At 28.6% G+C, this 18754-nt stretch overlaps 2 protein-coding genes and 1 pseudogene across 7 annotated transcripts in view; 2 read left to right on the forward strand and 1 right to left on the reverse strand.

Moving 5' to 3' along the window:
• LOC145194091 (rho GTPase-activating protein 24-like) overlaps positions 1–1752 on the forward strand; it is a 206743-nt gene extending 204991 nt beyond the window's left edge. For 3 of the 5 annotated variants that reach the window (XM_090078957.1, XM_090078959.1, XM_090078958.1), the window contains exons 12-15: positions 95–225; positions 363–398; positions 918–1071; positions 1142–1752. In XM_090078957.1, the coding sequence (XP_089935083.1) occupies positions 95–225; positions 363–398; positions 918–1071; positions 1142–1232 (412 nt within the window). In that variant the 3' untranslated portion in view covers positions 1233–1752. The remainder of the gene's footprint in view (positions 1–94; positions 226–362; positions 399–917; positions 1072–1141) is intronic. The other 2 variants (XM_090078960.1, XM_090078961.1) reach the window with 1 other exon arrangement.
• Positions 1753–5730: 3978 nt separating this feature from the next.
• Positions 5731–18754, reverse strand: part of LOC145190656 (homogentisate 1,2-dioxygenase-like) — a 15958-nt gene continuing 2934 nt past the window's right edge. For both annotated transcript variants that reach the window (XM_090078780.1, XM_090078781.1), the window contains 9 exons: positions 18583–18617; positions 18377–18456; positions 17604–17703; positions 17383–17510; positions 17105–17209; positions 16819–16945; positions 16683–16738; positions 10049–10171; positions 5731–6027 (listed from right to left, as the gene is read on the reverse strand). In XM_090078780.1, coding sequence (XP_089934906.1) covers positions 5875–6027; positions 10049–10171; positions 16683–16738; positions 16819–16945; positions 17105–17209; positions 17383–17510; positions 17604–17703; positions 18377–18456; positions 18583–18617 — 907 coding nt within the window. In that variant the 3' untranslated portion in view covers positions 5731–5874. The remainder of the gene's footprint in view (positions 6028–10048; positions 10172–16682; positions 16739–16818; positions 16946–17104; positions 17210–17382; positions 17511–17603; positions 17704–18376; positions 18457–18582; positions 18618–18754) is intronic.
• Positions 10371–15850, forward strand: LOC149891923 (uncharacterized; annotated as a pseudogene).

Here is an 18754-nt window from a genome sequence, read left to right on the forward strand (position 1 = left end):
GTTGTAAATATATTATGCTAAATTATTTTGCTGTTTTGGTTTGGAGGACAACTTTTTGAATATATATTTTTCTATGTATATTGCTTGCTTTTAGGGAAACAACAGATGTTTACACAATTGACAATGTTCTTCGTCCATCCTCAACTCTTCATTCTTCTAGAGGATATACAAATCAATTCAACTTGAAAAGATCTCTATCAGAATCTAGCATATTCGGAGGATCAGGTAAATTTATGCCTTTTCTAGTTCACTGGTTTTGCAAAAGAATTGTACGTGCGTTTGATTTGATATTTGTAAAAATCGCTTACTTGCTTATTAAACTTTTTCATAAAGTTTAACTGAAAAAAAGTATTTGTTTCTAGATGATAAAAGATATGTTCGTGTTTTTGAAAATCAAGGTTATTTTTTTTTTAATACTTCTTACATAGAACTTTCTGGTTCTTCGTCTTCCCCCTCATTTAGCTCATTTAGCTTATAAATAGTGTTAAATCTTGTTTTGGCTTCAGATTTCTATTATTTCTTTCTTAATACAGTTAAATTTGAAAGATTTATTTCAAAAGTTAAAATAGTTTTGTTTGTTGAATATTATTCCTAGATGAAACCAGTCCTTGTCAAGGACGATAGCAAAGCTAGAATCCTCGGCAAGGATATAGCTAGAATTCTTGGCAAGGACATAGTTAGAATAGCTTTGAAACATATCGTTGATTAAATTTTATTACATATACAAAATATTGGTAAAAGTTTGGTCATTAATATGATTTAGTTTCAGTCTTTTTATTCTTAAAAAGATTATACAAAAAGCAATTAAATAACAAATTTCCAATAAAAGCTCACATCATTAGCCTGGTAATTCGACGGAGTTTTACTCTTTTATTCTTTTTCGTGTTATTATTAAAATTTCTGAAATATTTTCCCAGGTTACGAAGAGCATCCATTAAATGCAAGTTACGAACTTGAAGAAATAAAAAACCAATTTCAACAGCAGTTAAATGAGCTCGAAAATAAACTTGACTCAGAATTGAAAATTAGAGAAATGTTAAAATTGCGACTTTACGATGAACATAAAGCAAGGTAGGAATTTTTTTTCTTTCTTTTTTTTTTTCTTTTTTCTTGATTGCTTATGGCATTTTATTTTTGTCAGGGTTGCCGCGGAAGAACGCTTAGAGCAATATAGAATTGGTATCGAAGAATATTGTAAAAAGTTCGGTGGAATTGATGTATCTATCTCCTAGCTGAAATATCTGTCGATGCACTCGCACGATGTTTGAATTAAAATTATTTTTTACGTCTATTTTTATGTAATACAATTACAAGCACAACAAAAAGAAAAAAGCGGATATAAAAAGTTGCAGCGCATTTTATATTTTTCTATTCGTTGAAATTTTTTTAATTGGATGTACATAAATTGTAAAAGTTGATCATTTCATTAAATTATACAAATTTTTAAAATAGATATATTTATTATTACACTGAGAGACCTATAACAGAAATCTAAGCATGATGATGATGATGATGATGATGATGATGATGATGATGATGATGATGATGATGATGATGATGATGATGATGATGATGATGATGATGATGATGATGATGATGATGATGATGATGATGATGATGATGATGATGTGTGTGCGCGTGTGTGTGCGACTGGGGGATTAAAAACTTTTTGAATCTTTTTTCTGTCACGAGTTTTTTTTTTAATGGAAGTACCTTTTTTAATGATTTTAATAACTTTAAAGAGGCTTTTAACTCATGTTTTAACTAAAAAATTGAATACGAGGGATCAGGAAATTTTTGTAGAATTACAGAAATTTTCTCAATTATTTCCACTAAAAATTTTTAACTTTTATCATATTACTCAAAAATTCCCTAATCAGATAACGATAAAATTTGTCAAAATTCACTAACAGTAAAAGAAAAGTAATTCGTATAAATTTGCATTGGTAGATTATGCCTAGGTTGTAGATAATAGTAAGAAGATGCTTTCTTCTACAGCTCTTAGAGATTTTCTTTACAGCTACCCTTCTTCTGAAAAATTTATAGACATTTTACCATTACGCTTTTTGAAATAATTATGAATATAAAAAAGGACATAAAACCTTTTAGGGTATAAACCCTGGTGACAAAATTTTGGCATAAAATGAACACAAACAGTAATAATACATAGAAATGTTTAATGAACAAAAAATTAGTAAGGAATGGTAAGCAATTTTTAATTTTTACTTTCGGGACTGGAATAATGCTTTCTCGTTATGGAGATGTACTACGTCATCTTTTCTGTATACATGCTCGCACGAACGTTGTACAACTTTTATCAACTTTTCTGAAGAACGGATTCTTTCTCACAGTTCACCTTCATTTTCACTTTCCCAAATGTTTTCATACACGTAGCTTTTAAGGATTGACCAGAAATCCTCAATAGGTCATTATTCTGGGATACAAGGCAGATTATCAGCTTTTGTAACATAAAGGATGCTTTTTCTCATCCAGGTAATTGGTCACACTTCTGACATAGTGCGAAAAAGCTAGATCAGAATAAAATACATAATTACCATGCTCCTGTGATGTTCACTAAAAAAAGGAATCAACTTTCTGATTTTGCAGTCATCTTTATACACTATTAATTGCCAGAAATATAAATGGTTGAGAGATTCCACAAGGAGATATGCTAACCCACACAAAAAGTTGTTTTGCGCTTACATTTTTTTGGTGCATTTTTCGTTTCATCTGAGTAAAATGTTGCGGTAATCAATTCGTCATAAAACAATTAATGTGGAATATGTATAAGTGTCGCGGTAATCTAATCGTTATAAAACAATTAATGCCCCCCTGGTTAATATGAATAAATAGCGTGATCTTGGAAATCTCGCTCTCTTGAAGTAACAACAACGGACTCGAGCGACTCTTCTACCACTAGCTGTGATATACAAGCTCTTCTTTGTGTTTATCGCATATTTGTATAACATTACTCTTATAATATATTAATAAATTGAACTCGTTTTACAATACGACTCTGATGTAAAACAACATAAAATCCAACAGAGTTTATATTTGTATGTTTTAGTGTAAAATACAACTCATCAATGACAAGTTTTCGGTTTCTGAATGCAACAAATTCTCCCACACTTCAGTTGCAACTGTTCCAACTGTTTATTAGTGCGACCAAGAATAGCAAGTGTTTATTTTGTTTTTCAGTTTTTTTACGATGTCGGAATATTGTTGAACTTATTTGCAATTTTCTTGTAGAAGTTTTAGATTAGTTTTCAAGAGACTTTTCAGACGTTTGATGTTTTTACTAGTCATAGCTTTAATTTTTCTGCCTGATCTAGGCTTAAGAATTGTTGATTACAAATTGTTCTTCCACTTTGCTAAATGACGTTGGATGGTTCTTTTGGGGTTATAAGAGACAACAAATTAACAAATTGTTCAATTAAAATTGGTCGGTTTCATCTTGCAATAATTTTTTTATGAATTGTAACTAAGCAACATTTTCAGCAAAAGAAAACTAACACTTTTAAACAAAACAACAAAGAAAGTGATGCTGGGTAATTAATTTCAACTGCTTATAAACTGTGTCAAATTTTTGTCATCAGGTGTTGGTTTTCAAAGTTGATTGAAAGTTATTAAGCTTAGAATTTTTCGAACAAAATCTGTACGTTGTTTAAGCACAGGTAACAAATAGAAATAGTTTTAAAATGAATTTATCGCTCTTAAAAGGAAATACCAGTGTGAAAAATAAAAAAGTTTATGTTTTGGATGATTATTTTAGTACAAAAACAATTTGGACTGACCAACATATTTACTGCTCTGTTTTGAATGCAGAAGAGTGGTTTTCAATAACTTCCTATTTACAACATTAGAAAGGCGCATCCTTATCAGCTACTGGTTTGACGAAGCATGTGCTAATCTTTCAGATAATTATTACTTGCTTGAATCAGTTGTCCCTGAATCAAGCAAATAGTATGGTATGAAAAAGATAAGGAAGTATATGATAACGATGAGCATGTATTTAAAGATTATGACTGGTTAAAATGATAGAAACCTATTTTACATATTTTTTAAAATGTTTTGTAAAATAAAACTAGTTTTTTATACAGTAAAAAAAAATATTCTGTCTTCTCTATATATAAGCTTCTTAATGTTGGAAAATATCCCAGCCTGCTTTAAATTTTTGAAATTAGGCCCTTTTTCAGCCTCTGGTTTCTCATTAAAACAAAAACGTGTACATTCTTAAAAGGAGCACATCTCTAATGAACATTTTCAAGCTGTTGTTTGTACTCAGAATTCGTTGTCAGGATTTTAGTATAATCTAAGGTCAGAACATGTTGTAAAACATCACCGATTAAATGTTTTTCGTTATTTTGTTTGTTTCAGGAACTAAATATTTTCTTTTAACGTTAGATGAATTTTATTGCTAACATTTTCAAGTTCTCAGTTAGATTCATCTGTATAAAACGAAAATACAAAACGAACTTTTCATTGAAAAAATGATAACGCGCTATCGATTTGATTACTATCAATTGTAATTACTATCATAGAAAGTATAGATACAGCAGGTAAGCAATCTGCTATCGGCATGAAATATTTGCAGACAAATTCTCCAAAAGGCCAAGACAAATATTGACTGACCATAAACATCGGCAAGATGAGCAGGAGTGTCACTAGGTTGGAAAACACAAGATTAACCAAATAGTAATTTTGAAGATAGTTTCATGTGTACTTTCAACCATGTTTTCACATAGTTTCACGTGTACTCTCAAGGATGGTTTCAGTTTCAACTCATTACTTTAAGCTCCTTTGGTTTCTATTTTTCTGACACGTTGAGTGCGTTTTTTCCAAACGCGTGATTCACGCGAAGAATAACAAGTTTCTATAACAAAATCAAAGTTGCGTTTTATAACAAAATTAAGTTTAAGTTACGTTTTATTTATTTAATAAACAATTATTATGATCTATCGTCCACCAGCTACCTGCCTGGTGGATTTGTCAACTACATTTAGAGAAAATCCTGAAACCATTGCGTAGACTTAAGTTTATTTATATTCAATTGACCATAACTACAGTTCTTTAAAAAAAAAACTGTTCTGTTTTGCAGGATTAAAAGAAACAAGTCCGGCCGTGTACTTAATAGGCTATGGGCATCAGTGTACAAATTATCTTATGCAGTTTGCTTGAAAAGTTAAGGTCAAAGTCTTTAACAGTAATAACACCCATAACATGTGAGAAAATACAAGAATATATTTAGCCGAACTTCAATTTTGATATTGAAGTTTGTTCCTCAGTAATGTGTTCCAAATGCAGAAGAAACTTATTTAGTTTAAATAAGCCTATCTTTTCAGCTGGTAGAGATTAAATCTAAGGTTGTGTGATTATACAATTTTTAAATGTTAGAAATTTTTTTACAAACTAATTCAAATATTATTTTACTGCTTGATTCAATAGATTTTTTTTTTGTTTGTTTCTAAAACAAAATTCTCCCTATTACTTTTTAGGGTAGAGAAGTTTCTCATTGTTTCTCATGATTGTTGCAAAAGATCAAAACGTAAAATGGAACAAGAAAATATTGTAAAGGAAGATTGGTTCAACTTGTCTACGGATAGAAACCGTAGACAAGTCTTGCAGAGAAGCCTAAGAGAATCTTCTCTACTGTTAATAACACAAAGTGTGTTTACTAACGTATTTGATTTAGTTATATGCAAAAATATCAGGAGTGAGGAGACTTTCAAACTGGCGGTCTGGAGAAAAGTGTTTTTAAAATATAAAGCATAATAAAAAACAAATTCTTCTTGAAATACAAAAGAAAGAAAAATTTAATAAAAAAATATTTTATTTATAAATCTTATTTAAAGAATCAAGAAGTGACTGTCTTTCTTAATAAGTCAAAGCATCTATCTCCTCAGTGGGTTCCTTGAAATGAGGCTTGAGGTCTTTCCAGCATTTGTAATAGTTGGGATCTATTTTTTTGCAAGTATGTTCGCCCCAGTGTGTTAGTCCCAAACCAAGCGATGTTTCAAACATGAAGGCCTAAAATTTAAAAATCTTTAATCATTATTTACTTAAATAACAACTTTTTAAATCATCAATCATTTACTCAATAATTGAGAACATGCTAAAAAATGTGCGTGAAAAACAAATAAAAAAAGTTCGTTTTTTTTTTCCTTTCTTTTTCTTTTAAATAAAACCACAGAAGTTCGTTTTCTTTTTCTTTCATTTATTAAGTTCTAAATAACTTCTTTAAGCTATCTCTAACAATTAGCAAATATTACAATTACCGCTTTAATTAGCAAAAATTATAAATACTGCTTTAATTAAGCAATCGGCGTTTAGTTTTTCCGTTAATAACGGCACCATTCAATAGAAATCAATTTTAACATAATTTGCATATTTAGACATACAACGTTTGATGATTCGATAAATAAATTTGTGATAACATAGCTTCTACAATTTAACATAATTTACATATTTAGACATACAACGTTTGATGATTCGATAAATAAATTTGTGATAACATAGCTTCTACAATTTTTTTTCAACCCAAAATATTGCGCAACAGTAATTTTTAAATAAAACCCTTTAACTTATTTTTCCAAAAGAACAAATTTTATTTAGGAATGTAAACCATACCTAAAACTGTTTCACTATTTTAATTAACTTCAGAAAATTTGATTTCAAAAGACTAAAATAGAAGTTTGTACTTTATTTGTTATTATTCTTTAAAAAATGGAAAAACCAAACACCGACGCCTCAGCAAAGATCAGGTCTGCAATCAAGGTTTAACAACCGGTTATAAAATAATTTGAGTAGTCAAAGTAAATTTAAAGAATTTTACAAACAAAATTGTCCCACCAAATATTCTGTAAACAAACGGTTATCATGCGCAAATTACAGATAAAAATCCGTAGTCAGGTAAAATCAAGAAAAATATACGTCATATAACCGCAATTGATTTGGAAACATCAAAGGAGTTCTTGAATGACCACTCCAGTCATCGAAAGAGACTGATGTAACAAAAATTTATCAATTTTGTGCAGTTGCGGCTGCAGGCAATTCGAGAAATGAAAGTCAAACAAAATATTGAACATTTATAAATTCCACGAACGTTTTTAAATTTTAAACTGACCACAAAATGCGAATATTTTGACCAAATCTTGCATAAAACTGGTGCATCACGGAAATAATTGTTATTAAAACAAGTAATTTTATGCAAAATAAAATTTAGGGTAGAATGCAAGAAGCGAACTTCCAACTTAAAGTCATACTTTGAACCTGAAGTATCTTGAACTAATCCATAAAGCCAACTTAAACGCGAGTCATAGTTGAAAACTAACGAAAGTTTATCGGCTTTTAAGTCTGTCTTGAACATTAACTTTCGCAAAAATATTTTCCGAATGCAAGAAGAGAACATGAAATTTCAAGTCATACTTTAACTCTGAAGTCTGACTTGAGCATAATGCAAGAAGCAAACTTGATCTGAAATCATACTTGAAAAAAAAGTTATTGAAATTTCAAGTCATTTTTAAAACTCTTGTACAAACCAGTCTTGAAATCAGATTTGAAATTAAAATACAAACCGCCATTACTAAGGTCACAAACATTTGTGAAGAAAAACTTTCGCGAATCAACAAATTTTGGTTTGTCATAAACTTTCGAGAATGAAACCTACAGTCGAGAAACTTTGTACACCTAAAGTATCATTTTGTAGATGCGTATAAAACTTACTAATACCATATAACTTACTCAAAACTTTGCAAATATAAAAATAAGTTTTTACCGAGCAAAAGTAGTTATTTAGGTATTATTTGCATAATTAATTTAGGATGTTACAATGTGAAATTGAGTTTGTCAATAAATTCATTACAGAAGACTCATTATTATAATTGTGAAAACGTGTGTTTCTTATAATAGAGTTTTTTTTGTAAAAATCTTGCTAAAATATTGTGTCTTATTAAAGCGTCCTATATATCCTATATGTTATGATGCCAATTTAAAAAGTTTATGAACATGTTGAAATGTCAAACATTCTAGCATTATAAAATCCTAACAAATAGTATGTATGTATGTATGTATGTATGTATGTATGTATGTATGTATGTATGTATGTATGTATGTATGTATGTATGTTTGTATGTATGTATGTATGTATGTATGTATGTATGTATGTATGTATGTATGTATGTATGTATGTATGTATGTATGTATGTATGTATGTATGTATGTATGTATGTATGTATGTATGTATGTATGTATGTATGTATGTATGTACATTTGTTTAAAATGAATATTTTTATCAGTATTCATAACAAAACCTTTGTTTTCATTAAAACATTAGATAAAAAATTAAAATACATTGTAATATTGCATCATCACCATATGGCATCAAAAGGGATTCAATGACTTTGGTGATAATATTTGCAAAACATTTTCAATCTCCTGAGATGGAGCAGGAATTTGAGTCAAGGACCTTTGCCAGTTTTGTTTAGCTCTCTTCTTTCATTAAAATCCAAAGAATAGGTTAGAAAAACCAAAAATGATTATTTTATTTATCAATTTCATAAATAATATTAACAAGAAATTTTATAATAAAAGTCTGTCAGAGAGGAGTCTAGTATTATATATACTTTACTGATAACTGTATAAATATAAATAATAGGCTAGTTAATCCTAGGCATATTATTTATATTTTAATAATGTTTTTCAGTAAAAGTAAACACAAGATGTGTTTTAGGTGCCTATACATCTTTTAGATGTCTAAAACATGTCTTATATTTATTGGGTAGACAAACATCAAAAAAATAATCAATTTTTCTTTAACTTACAAATCAACAAGTTTTTTTCTTTTTGCTTTGAGTTAATCCAGCATTTCTTTAATTGTTTGTTATCTTTTTTAACTCTAACGTCAGTTTTGAATAATTATGTTTTTTGTTACCACAAAAACGTCTTTTTTTTAAAGAGATATTTGTCTTCTTGTCTTCAATCTCTCTATAGTCTTTAATTATATTGATCAGAAGTGATTTTTCTTGTTTTGATCTCTATAGTCTTTAATTATATTGATCAGAAGTGAATTCATCTTAGGAATATTTTTAAAAAATCAGTAAAAGCTTTTAGATGTCTTTTAGAAACTGTCTTCTTTTATATGATAAGCACTTCCAACATTTACAATGAAATTTACATTTTTTACTAACAAAAAAAAAAAAACTAAACTTGTTAAATGCTGCAATTTGTTAGATGTTAGTTAAAGCATCAAAAAAAATAACATTTATTTCTAGAAATTGACATGGTAAACTATAGAGAAATTATTACAATATAAGTTACAAATACACTGCAGTGAAATGAAACACTTCTGTGTTTTCCTAGACATCTCCATGTATTTCATATCAGATGAAATATTTGAAAAATGGAGAAATCAAGAGAGATTGAGTTGATCACGAAAGTGACATTTATGACCTACCTTTGGTTACCTATAGTCTAGGGTTTGCAATTGAGGGTGCCAAGAATTCATTTTTGTTATGACCAAGTTATAACAAGGGTGCTTCATTTTTTTACTATGTTATTAGTTTTTTATTTAATCATATTTTATAGGAATTCTTTTATACTAATTAAATTGTTTCAGTAAAAGGTTTTTTGAAAAAAATGCTTTACTGCTATTTGTTACAAAGTACTTCTTCAGATAAACGCCTTGAGTTCAATGCCTCTTATATTTTTTAAATTTGACTTACTCAAGCACATGCTTAAAAATTCTTTGAACTTAACTTAGGTTTACTTCTTACATTCCACCCTTAGTATCTTTATTCAAACACATGTTTAAATCAATTATTTAGTCATAAACTTGTCAAATGGAGTTTTTTCTTTTTTTTTGAGAAACTCTATTTAACATGTTTGCAAATTGTAAACATGTTAAATAGAACTGTACATTAGGCATAATTACAAATATTTTGCAATGGCTTTATATTTGTATGAGATTTTAAATTAGAAAAATCCTGAAATTAGGATAATAGTTATAAAATTACAAAATGAAATTCAAAACACATTTTATTAAAAAACATACCATAGAACCCTCAGCTACTCGTTCTGGGACATTTTTTCTTTCTGATTCTTTGTCAAAGACACTTGCTGCTGGACCATGGGGAGTCATCATACTGTGAAGGGTACTCGAACCCACATTCACATTCTAAAGTTTTAAAATAATTTTCTATAAGAAAGAATAAGAAATAATATAGTATTATAAGAATGATTTGGTAGAATATATATATATATATATATATATATATATATATATATATATATATATATATATATATATATATATCATTCTATCAAATAATAATAAAAAAATAAGTCACATGACCAACATTTATCATTTAAAAAATATGGCGGCAGATAATCTAAACAACCCTACAGTCACAGAAAAACCTAAAAAAAAGGCAGTCAACGGAAGAAAAAGAGAGTTTACTCAAGATCTGAGATTAAAAAATCATGTTATAGGAATACCATGTAACTGTGTTACTCTGAAGTGTTTTGAAGTTACAACAGATGACAGAACAAAACTTATATCATACTTCAACAACTTAAAAACAAAGGATGAGCAGGATTTGTATATTTCTTCTCTTATTTCTGTTCATAACATTAAGCGTCGACGAAGCAGAAATTTAATAATTGAACAATCTAAAGTTCACAGCTATTTGTATAAGAACCACCTGAAAATTGTTAGAGATAAGAGCTCTACAAAAAAATGTGTGTGTATCAAAGCATTCCTATCTATATTTGGTTTGACAGAAAATCGTGTAAAGCGAATCAAAAAAGTTCTTTCTGCCACAGGTATGTAAAAATAAATTATGACACACACACACATATATATATATATATATATATATATATATATATATATATATATATATATATATATACACACACACATAATTATAATTAAAAACAATAAAGAAAAAAACTTTTATTATGGAACTTTAAGTTTCATGCCTAACGGCAATCATCAGCCATATATTACAAAATTAAATTTATCCAAGATATTTCAAATGTTGAATGGGATGACTTTATAAAAGAAGAAAATGATGTCAATTATTCCATTAAAAAATTAATCGAAATTTTTGATTGTATTTTGAGCAAACATACCCCTTACAAAAAATTGACAAAAGATCAAGTAACTAGTGATAATAAAACTTGGATAACGAAAGGCATTCTCAAGTCAATTACAATTAAAAATAAACTTCATAAAAAATATTTAAAATCAAAAGACTGTAGAAAGAAAAATTTACTTTTTGTAAAATTTAAACAATATCATAATAGTATAAGCAATCTTATAAAGTTTAGCAAAAAGGAATATTACACAAACTTTTTCAGTCACAATATCAATAATATAAAAAACACGTGGAAAGGTATAAAAGAGTTGATAAATGTAAAGCCAAATAAAAGTTACTCCCCAACAAGCATACTAATCAACAACAAATGCGAAACTAATCCTAAAGCTATCTCTAACCATTTTAACAATTTCTTTACTACGATTGCTTCAAAATTATCCAATGGAATTCCAAAGTCTAAATTCAACTTTCAAAAGTATCTGGCCAATCCTAATAGCAACTCTTTTTATGTGCAACCAATAACTGAAGAGGAAACCCTCAACTATATAAATTCCACTATCATTGAAGGTAAGAGTGTTGGACCGAACAGCCTTCCAACAAAACTTTTTAAACTGGTGTCAAAAAATCTATGCAAACCACTAAGTATCATCTTAAATAATTCATTTTGCAAAGGAATATTTCCTGATGTCTTCAAACTGGCCCAAGTTATTCCAGTCCACAAAAAAGGATCAACGGTTGACTGCACCAACTATCGTCCGATCTCTCTTCTTTCTAATTTAAGCAAAATTTTTGAAAAAGTTATGCATAATAAATTATACGACTTCCTAAACCAAAATCAATGTTTATATAAACACCAGTTTGGTTTTCGTAAAAAGCATTCTACAGCTCACGCTCTTATCAAAATTACAGAAAGTATAAGAGTTGCTCTTGATAATGGAAACTTTGCCTGTGGGGTTTTCATTGATTTATAAAAAGCTTTTGACACCCTAGACCATGGCATTCTCCTATCAAAGCTTAACTATTATGGTGTACGCGGCATCCCATTGCAATGGTTTAAATCATACCTTTCCAATCGTCAACAGTTTGTTACTTTAAATGGCACCTTCTCAGACATCAAAAGCGTTAGCATTGGTATTCCTCAGGGATCCATATTAGGTCCTCTTCTCTTTATTATTTACATCAATGATCTTAATCTTTCTATCAAACATTCAAACACATATCATTTTGCTGATGATACAAATCTTCAATTAACGACAAACTCCCTCAAAAAACTAAATAAATATATTAATGAGGATATGGTCAGTCTTGTTCAATGGTTCCGAGCTAACAAAATCTTATTGAATACTAAAAAAACAGAAATTGTAATATTTAAGATGCAGTATACTAACTTTTCTAAAAGTTAGTCATGCCAAGTTTGGGGACAATCTAAAACCGTCCGTCTGTCTAAAATCGTTTCGCTTCAAAATAGAGCAATACGAATAATTCATTTCTGTCCAAGAGACTTCCCTGCTGACATCCTGTATCTTACATCCAAAGTTCTTCGTTTCTATGATTTAATCCAGTTTCTAAATTGTTCATTTGTCTGGGATCAACAACACGGTCTCCTTCCTTCCATATTTCGTAACTACTTTAACAGTAGGACAACATGTGGGCATAACCTAAGATCAGTCACTTTTAACAACTTAACCATCCCACAAAAACAGACAACTAAACATGGAATAAATTCCATTACATGTCAGTGTAACCTTTCTTGGAACACCCTTCCGTACACCCTAAAAACAGATTTTATCCTTAAATCCAAGAATCTATTCTTAAAGTCACTCCATCATTTTTATCTAAAAAGTTACGCTTAACTTTATTCTTAACCTCTATAACTTTTTTCTTTATGTTTATGTACATTTTATAATTTCTTATTTGTGTATATGCGTATATGCGTATATACGTATGTATATGTGAATACATTATAATAACTATTTGACCTATATTTTAATTCTTTTAAAAGTCTGTTTTATAAGTGTTACTTATAAATTTTTGTAAAGTTCTATTTTTATTATGTGACTAGTTTATTTCTTATGTTTTTCTCTTATCTTTTCTTTATATTATTTAGGTCATTGCGTTTTATTAGTGAATTACTATTTGCAATGACCTATGTTTTTTGTAACATCCTTAACACAAAATATATATATTGATATTGAAATTGATTAAAAACTAAACGTTAAATTTACATTTATAATTACGGTGGCGTGAGTTCTAATGACTCCATGGAAACAAAATCTAAGTATAATGTGACGTAAACTTAAAGTGAACCACGTCAAATAATCCTCCCTTTTTCTTAATCCAAGTTAATCTCAAATTACATGTTTCTGGTATAAAGTTAATTATTTACGAGATACTGTGAATTCGAGGTTTCAAGTGTTAAAAAAGAAGTTTTTTAAAATTCCTCCGTTGTTGAACTTTTCAAAAATAAGCAATTATGCAAACAAAACGTCAACAGACCTACTATATACACGTAAGCAGATGCTTACGTGTATATAGCAGGTCTGGCATCACCATGGGGGCCTATGATGGCGCGGAGATTTGCAAATTAGAGGGGATTTTTATATTGCATCAAATCTCGCAGTTTTATGATAAAAGCAATTTCGGTATATATCGAGATGATGGATTAGCTATGTTTAGGAACAAAAGTGGTCAGGAAATGGAGAGAATAAAGAAACATTTTGTACAAATTTTTAAAAATAATAATCTTCTTATCTCTATTAAATGTAATTTGAAAATAGTCAACTATCACAGGCTTCGTAAAATATTTAATAGAAACACAATCAAAATTAGTTATTCTTGCATACCAAATATAAAATCCATTATTAACTCTTACAATAAAAACATTTTGCAAAATGAGGCAAAAACTAATGAAATGAAATGCAACTGCACTGACAAATCCAAATGTCCAATGAACAACCGTTGCCTTTCCAACAACATCGTTTATCAGGCCACTGTATATTCGAACAATCCGGAATATAAAGAAAAAGTGTATATAGGATAGAGTTGTTAACCGGAAAACAATTCCAGAAAAATAAAATTCTTTCGGAAGGATATTGAGAATCAGGAATTTTATTTTTTCGTACTGAATTTTACGAAACAAAAAAAACCACCGATGTTCATTTCGCAAATGCTACTTACGAAATGTCGCCTTTCGCAAGTTCCATAATAAAAGTTTTTTTCTTTATTATTTTTAATTATAATTATAAATCGCTCTGTTTTGAAATTTATAATAATCAAAATAAATTTCCTAAACATCAAGCACTTTTTCACAAACTTTGTTTTGTCATGTTATTTCAATTATTTTCTTTTCAATCATTATGTCTACCTTGTAAAGACATGAGAGGACGTCATAAAAACAAAAAGCATGCTTTTTCTGTTGAAAACATTGATATAATAGTGCAGCATTTCAAGTCATTTTGAGGACAATCTTCTCATTATGCTAGAACAAAATCTACCAGACTTTACCTTCCAGAAGACTTAAATATTTTTAAAATGTACTGCATGTTTAAAGAAAAGTATCCTTTAGAAAAGTGTTCCTATGAAAGTTATCATAAAATTTTTAATTCAAAGTTTAACATTTCATTTGGATATCCTAGAAAGGACACCTGCTCATTTTATGATTTAACAAAGAAAAAAATAGTTGCAATATATTGTGAAGTACCTATTGACTCTCTTGCTGCTAATGATTTGTTAAGAAACAAAAATGCTTTGAATGGATCTCTTGAACTTCATCAGAGAAAAGCTGAAATGTTTTACCAAAGAAAAATAACTGCACGTTTACAAGTTCAGCAAACTTTAAACTGTGCAGCAATCTGCTTTGATTTTCAAGAAAATCTTAAATGCCCAAACAATTCAACTCAAGATGTATACTACTCCAGGCAACTGTCATTTTACTCTTTCAACATTCACATACTTTCTACTCAAAAAGTATATTTTTATTGCTATGATGAAACTGTAGGCAACAAAGGCTCTGATGATGTATGTTCTATGCTTCATGACTTTTTTTAAATGTCATTTGCCTAAAAATGTAAAGCATACCAAACTGTTTTGCGATTCCTGTGCAGGACAAAATAAAAACTGGACAGTTTTGCGTTTTTTTTATTATTTAGTTCATAAGATAGAAAGGTTTGACAGCATAACAGTTTCATATCCTATTAGAGGTCATTCCTACATGGAATGTGACAGAGATAAGCCTATTATTAATCAAAAGTTTCCAGCAAAAACACCAGAGGATTGGAGGAGTGTTTTCCAGGTATCTCGCAAAAAACCAGAGCCATTCAACATTATAAATATGACACAAGAAAAGTTTCTGAAGTTTATAGTTTTTAAAGCCAAGCTTTTTAGTTCTTTGTCCATTTAAGACACGTTCACTCAGAGAAGTTGAAATATCAAAGGCTATTTCTAACTTAATTATGTATAGGGAAAACTGGAGTGGTATATTTAGTTCTATGCGTGTTACATCCCATAGGACTAGATCATGTTCTGGTTCAATAAGAGGGAGAAGACTGACCCAATCTAAGCATGTCTTTGAAGTGCCTGATAAGCCAAAACAAGCATACATAACCCCTTTACCACTTTCTTTTGAAAAATTCAAAGACTTATTAAAACTAAAAAAATTTATAAGTGAACAAAATAAGTCATTCTATGATCACTTGCCAGTTGATAACCTACTTGTCCAGGAATCAGGACCAGAACAAATCTCTGACTCAGAGTAAGAGAATGTAAAAAAATATTGTAAAACTATTTATAAAACGTATATTTATATATTTGTAGAAATATTTTGTTGAAAATAAAAACAACATTTATTTTTATTAAGGGTTTTTTCTCAATAGGGTGTTTGTCTGGGCTATAGAATTTTAATGCAAATTGATAGATTACAGACAATATGGTAGATGGGGTTGTGGAAATAATTTGTTGCATGGGTACTTTTTATAAAGTTTGTAAAAATTTGATGAGTTATTTGATTTAAATTATCTACTACTATGTACTTTAAACAAAATAAGTGCTCTAAAAGGTTACAAGTTAATCTAGTTTACAAACTGCTGAATTTACAATGGAAAAATCACAGATGTCCAAATTGAGTGTCTTGACTTCGAAGGGACACTGTGAACAAATATTATTTGTAATCAGCAAAAAGACTGCATTTATATATTGTGTTTAGACTATAATGTCATAAAAAAATACTTTGGTATGAATAGATTATTAATGAACTGATATCTGATGTCTCTAAACACAAAATTTCATTTTTCTCAAAATGAGAAAAATGTGACATCTGTGGTTTTACCTGTGTGGTCTTCAATATATATACACACATATATGTATATATATATATATATATATATATATATATATATATATATATATATATATATATATATATATGTATATATATACATATATATATAGTGGTATATATACACATATATATATATACATATGTGTGTATATATATATTGAAGACCACACAGGTATATATATATGTATATATGTTTGAAATAAATCCTCGACATCTGTAATATTTAATGAATAACATGAACTAAACCTTGCCTTTTTTGCTTCATATTGCCCACTCAAAATGCCCATAAACTCAGTCATGCAGTTTCCTAAAAATGTTTTTGTATAAAATGAAATGCCAAAAAAGTAACAACCAAAAATCTAGAAAAAATGAATATATACTACTTACTGTGGTAATATGGTGGTCTAAAAGTATTTTCTGCCACAGACCATCGAGGTGGGAAAATGACAAAATCACACAAAGCAGTACCTGGCTTCAAACTTGGGCATGTTAAAACAGTGAAAATTGATGGATCCTGAAAGAAAATTAAAATAAGTTTACATTTTCACAATCATAATTATTTGATACCTGAAACAAATTAATTGAAGAAAAAAACAAACGAAGAAGCCCAAGAAAATAATACCACTAGTAAGTAATACTAAATACCACTAGTAAACCACAAAAATCTACATACAATGTGATCAAAAGACACTGTGTTGATGACATTGAACTTTTTTAACTCGTATTTGTAAGGTACATAATTTCCATGCCAACCAACTACATCAAATGGAGTATGATCCTGCAGTATAAAGATAGGTATAGTTTCATGACTCTTAGCTTTTGATTTAAATTTATCTTTTAATTATACTCATAAAATTGTATTTGCTCTTAAACTGTAAATTTACATAATACAGCTTTAGAAGTCATACACTTTGTATACTTATAACTATGAAAGATTATTAAGGTTGTTACCTGCTCAGCTTTAAACAATTTCCCTTGATATTTTGCAATGATTTTAAAACCATCAGGCTTTAAGTAATCTTTATCAAACCAAGCAACAGGAGTTTGAAAATCTCTTGGATTGGCAAGACCATTAGCCCCTTAATTAATAACAAATGATTACACATTAAAAAAATCTTGATTTTGTTTCTGCAACCAAATATAATCCTACATTTTATTTACTCAACATTTACCTATAGGGCCAAGATCAGGTAAAACAAAATGATTGTCATAGACTTCACACACATAACCTCTACATTGTTCTTCTACATACACTGAAAAACGCATACCTTGCTATAAAAAAAAACTTTCTCAATAAATCATCAAAAAAACATTTAATATATTTCTTAACTATACTTTTTTTAACACATTACTAGATTACTAAATCAATTTAAAGTACCCTGTACAAAAATTGTATTTTTATAGCCTATATTATAGTATTTCACAGAAATAAAAACTTTTATACTTTACACTATCAAAAAAATCCTTTTAGTAATAAACATTAATGATTACACAAATTTTGATGCTGATTTTCTATAAAATGTGAGTAATCATCATTAAAAAATCTGAGTAATCATCAAATACAATTGTTCAATGGCGATTGCAACCTTGTATGTGAAAAAAATGTAAATAAAAAACTGAACCATTTCAAATAAATAGTTTTAAAATAAACTTTCTATCTATGCAATTTTCAATTTATGTATGTATACTTTCCCTCTACATCTTTTATTATAAATTTAATCCTGCATGAAGAAGAACCAAGGTAAGTCAAATCAACATAAACCAATCAAATATGCATCAATACAGACCAAAAATCAAAATTAGTAAAAGTAAGTAAAACAAATAAAACATGATTCTTAAATGTGTGCTATGAAAATGTGTGCTATGAAAATGTGTGCTATGAAAATGTGTGCTATGAAAATTTGGCTTAAAAACACCATTAACTACTAAAAAAATTTTATCTTACTTGAATTACACATATTTCTTCTGGTTGAACTAAAAGTTTTCCAAACTCTGTTGTTATACCTAAAACTCCTTTCTCAGCAACTGTAAAAATAGAAAAATAAAGTTCCAATTTTATGTAAGAAAAAATCCATGCATTAGCACATGCATCAGTTAAGAACATTTCTAACTATGTAAAAATATTAAAATAAAAAAACATTTATTTTTTACCAATCAAGAAGTCTCCATCAGCATTATACATGCATCTAAAAAAATTTTTTTTTGAAACTTTTTTCCAAAAATAATGCTGTTATTAAAATAATTCTTATATTATTTTATAAAACTTTTATATTATCTGAAATTATAATGGAGGAGTGACAGCTTCTAATTTATTTTGGTTATC

The sequence above is a fragment of the Hydra viridissima genome, unplaced genomic scaffold, assembly GCF_058129835.1.
Source record: "Hydra viridissima isolate aposymbiotic clone 2 unplaced genomic scaffold, HvirCarnegie_v1 scaffold_2, whole genome shotgun sequence".
Taxonomy (NCBI): Eukaryota; Metazoa; Cnidaria; class Hydrozoa; order Anthoathecata; family Hydridae; genus Hydra; species Hydra viridissima.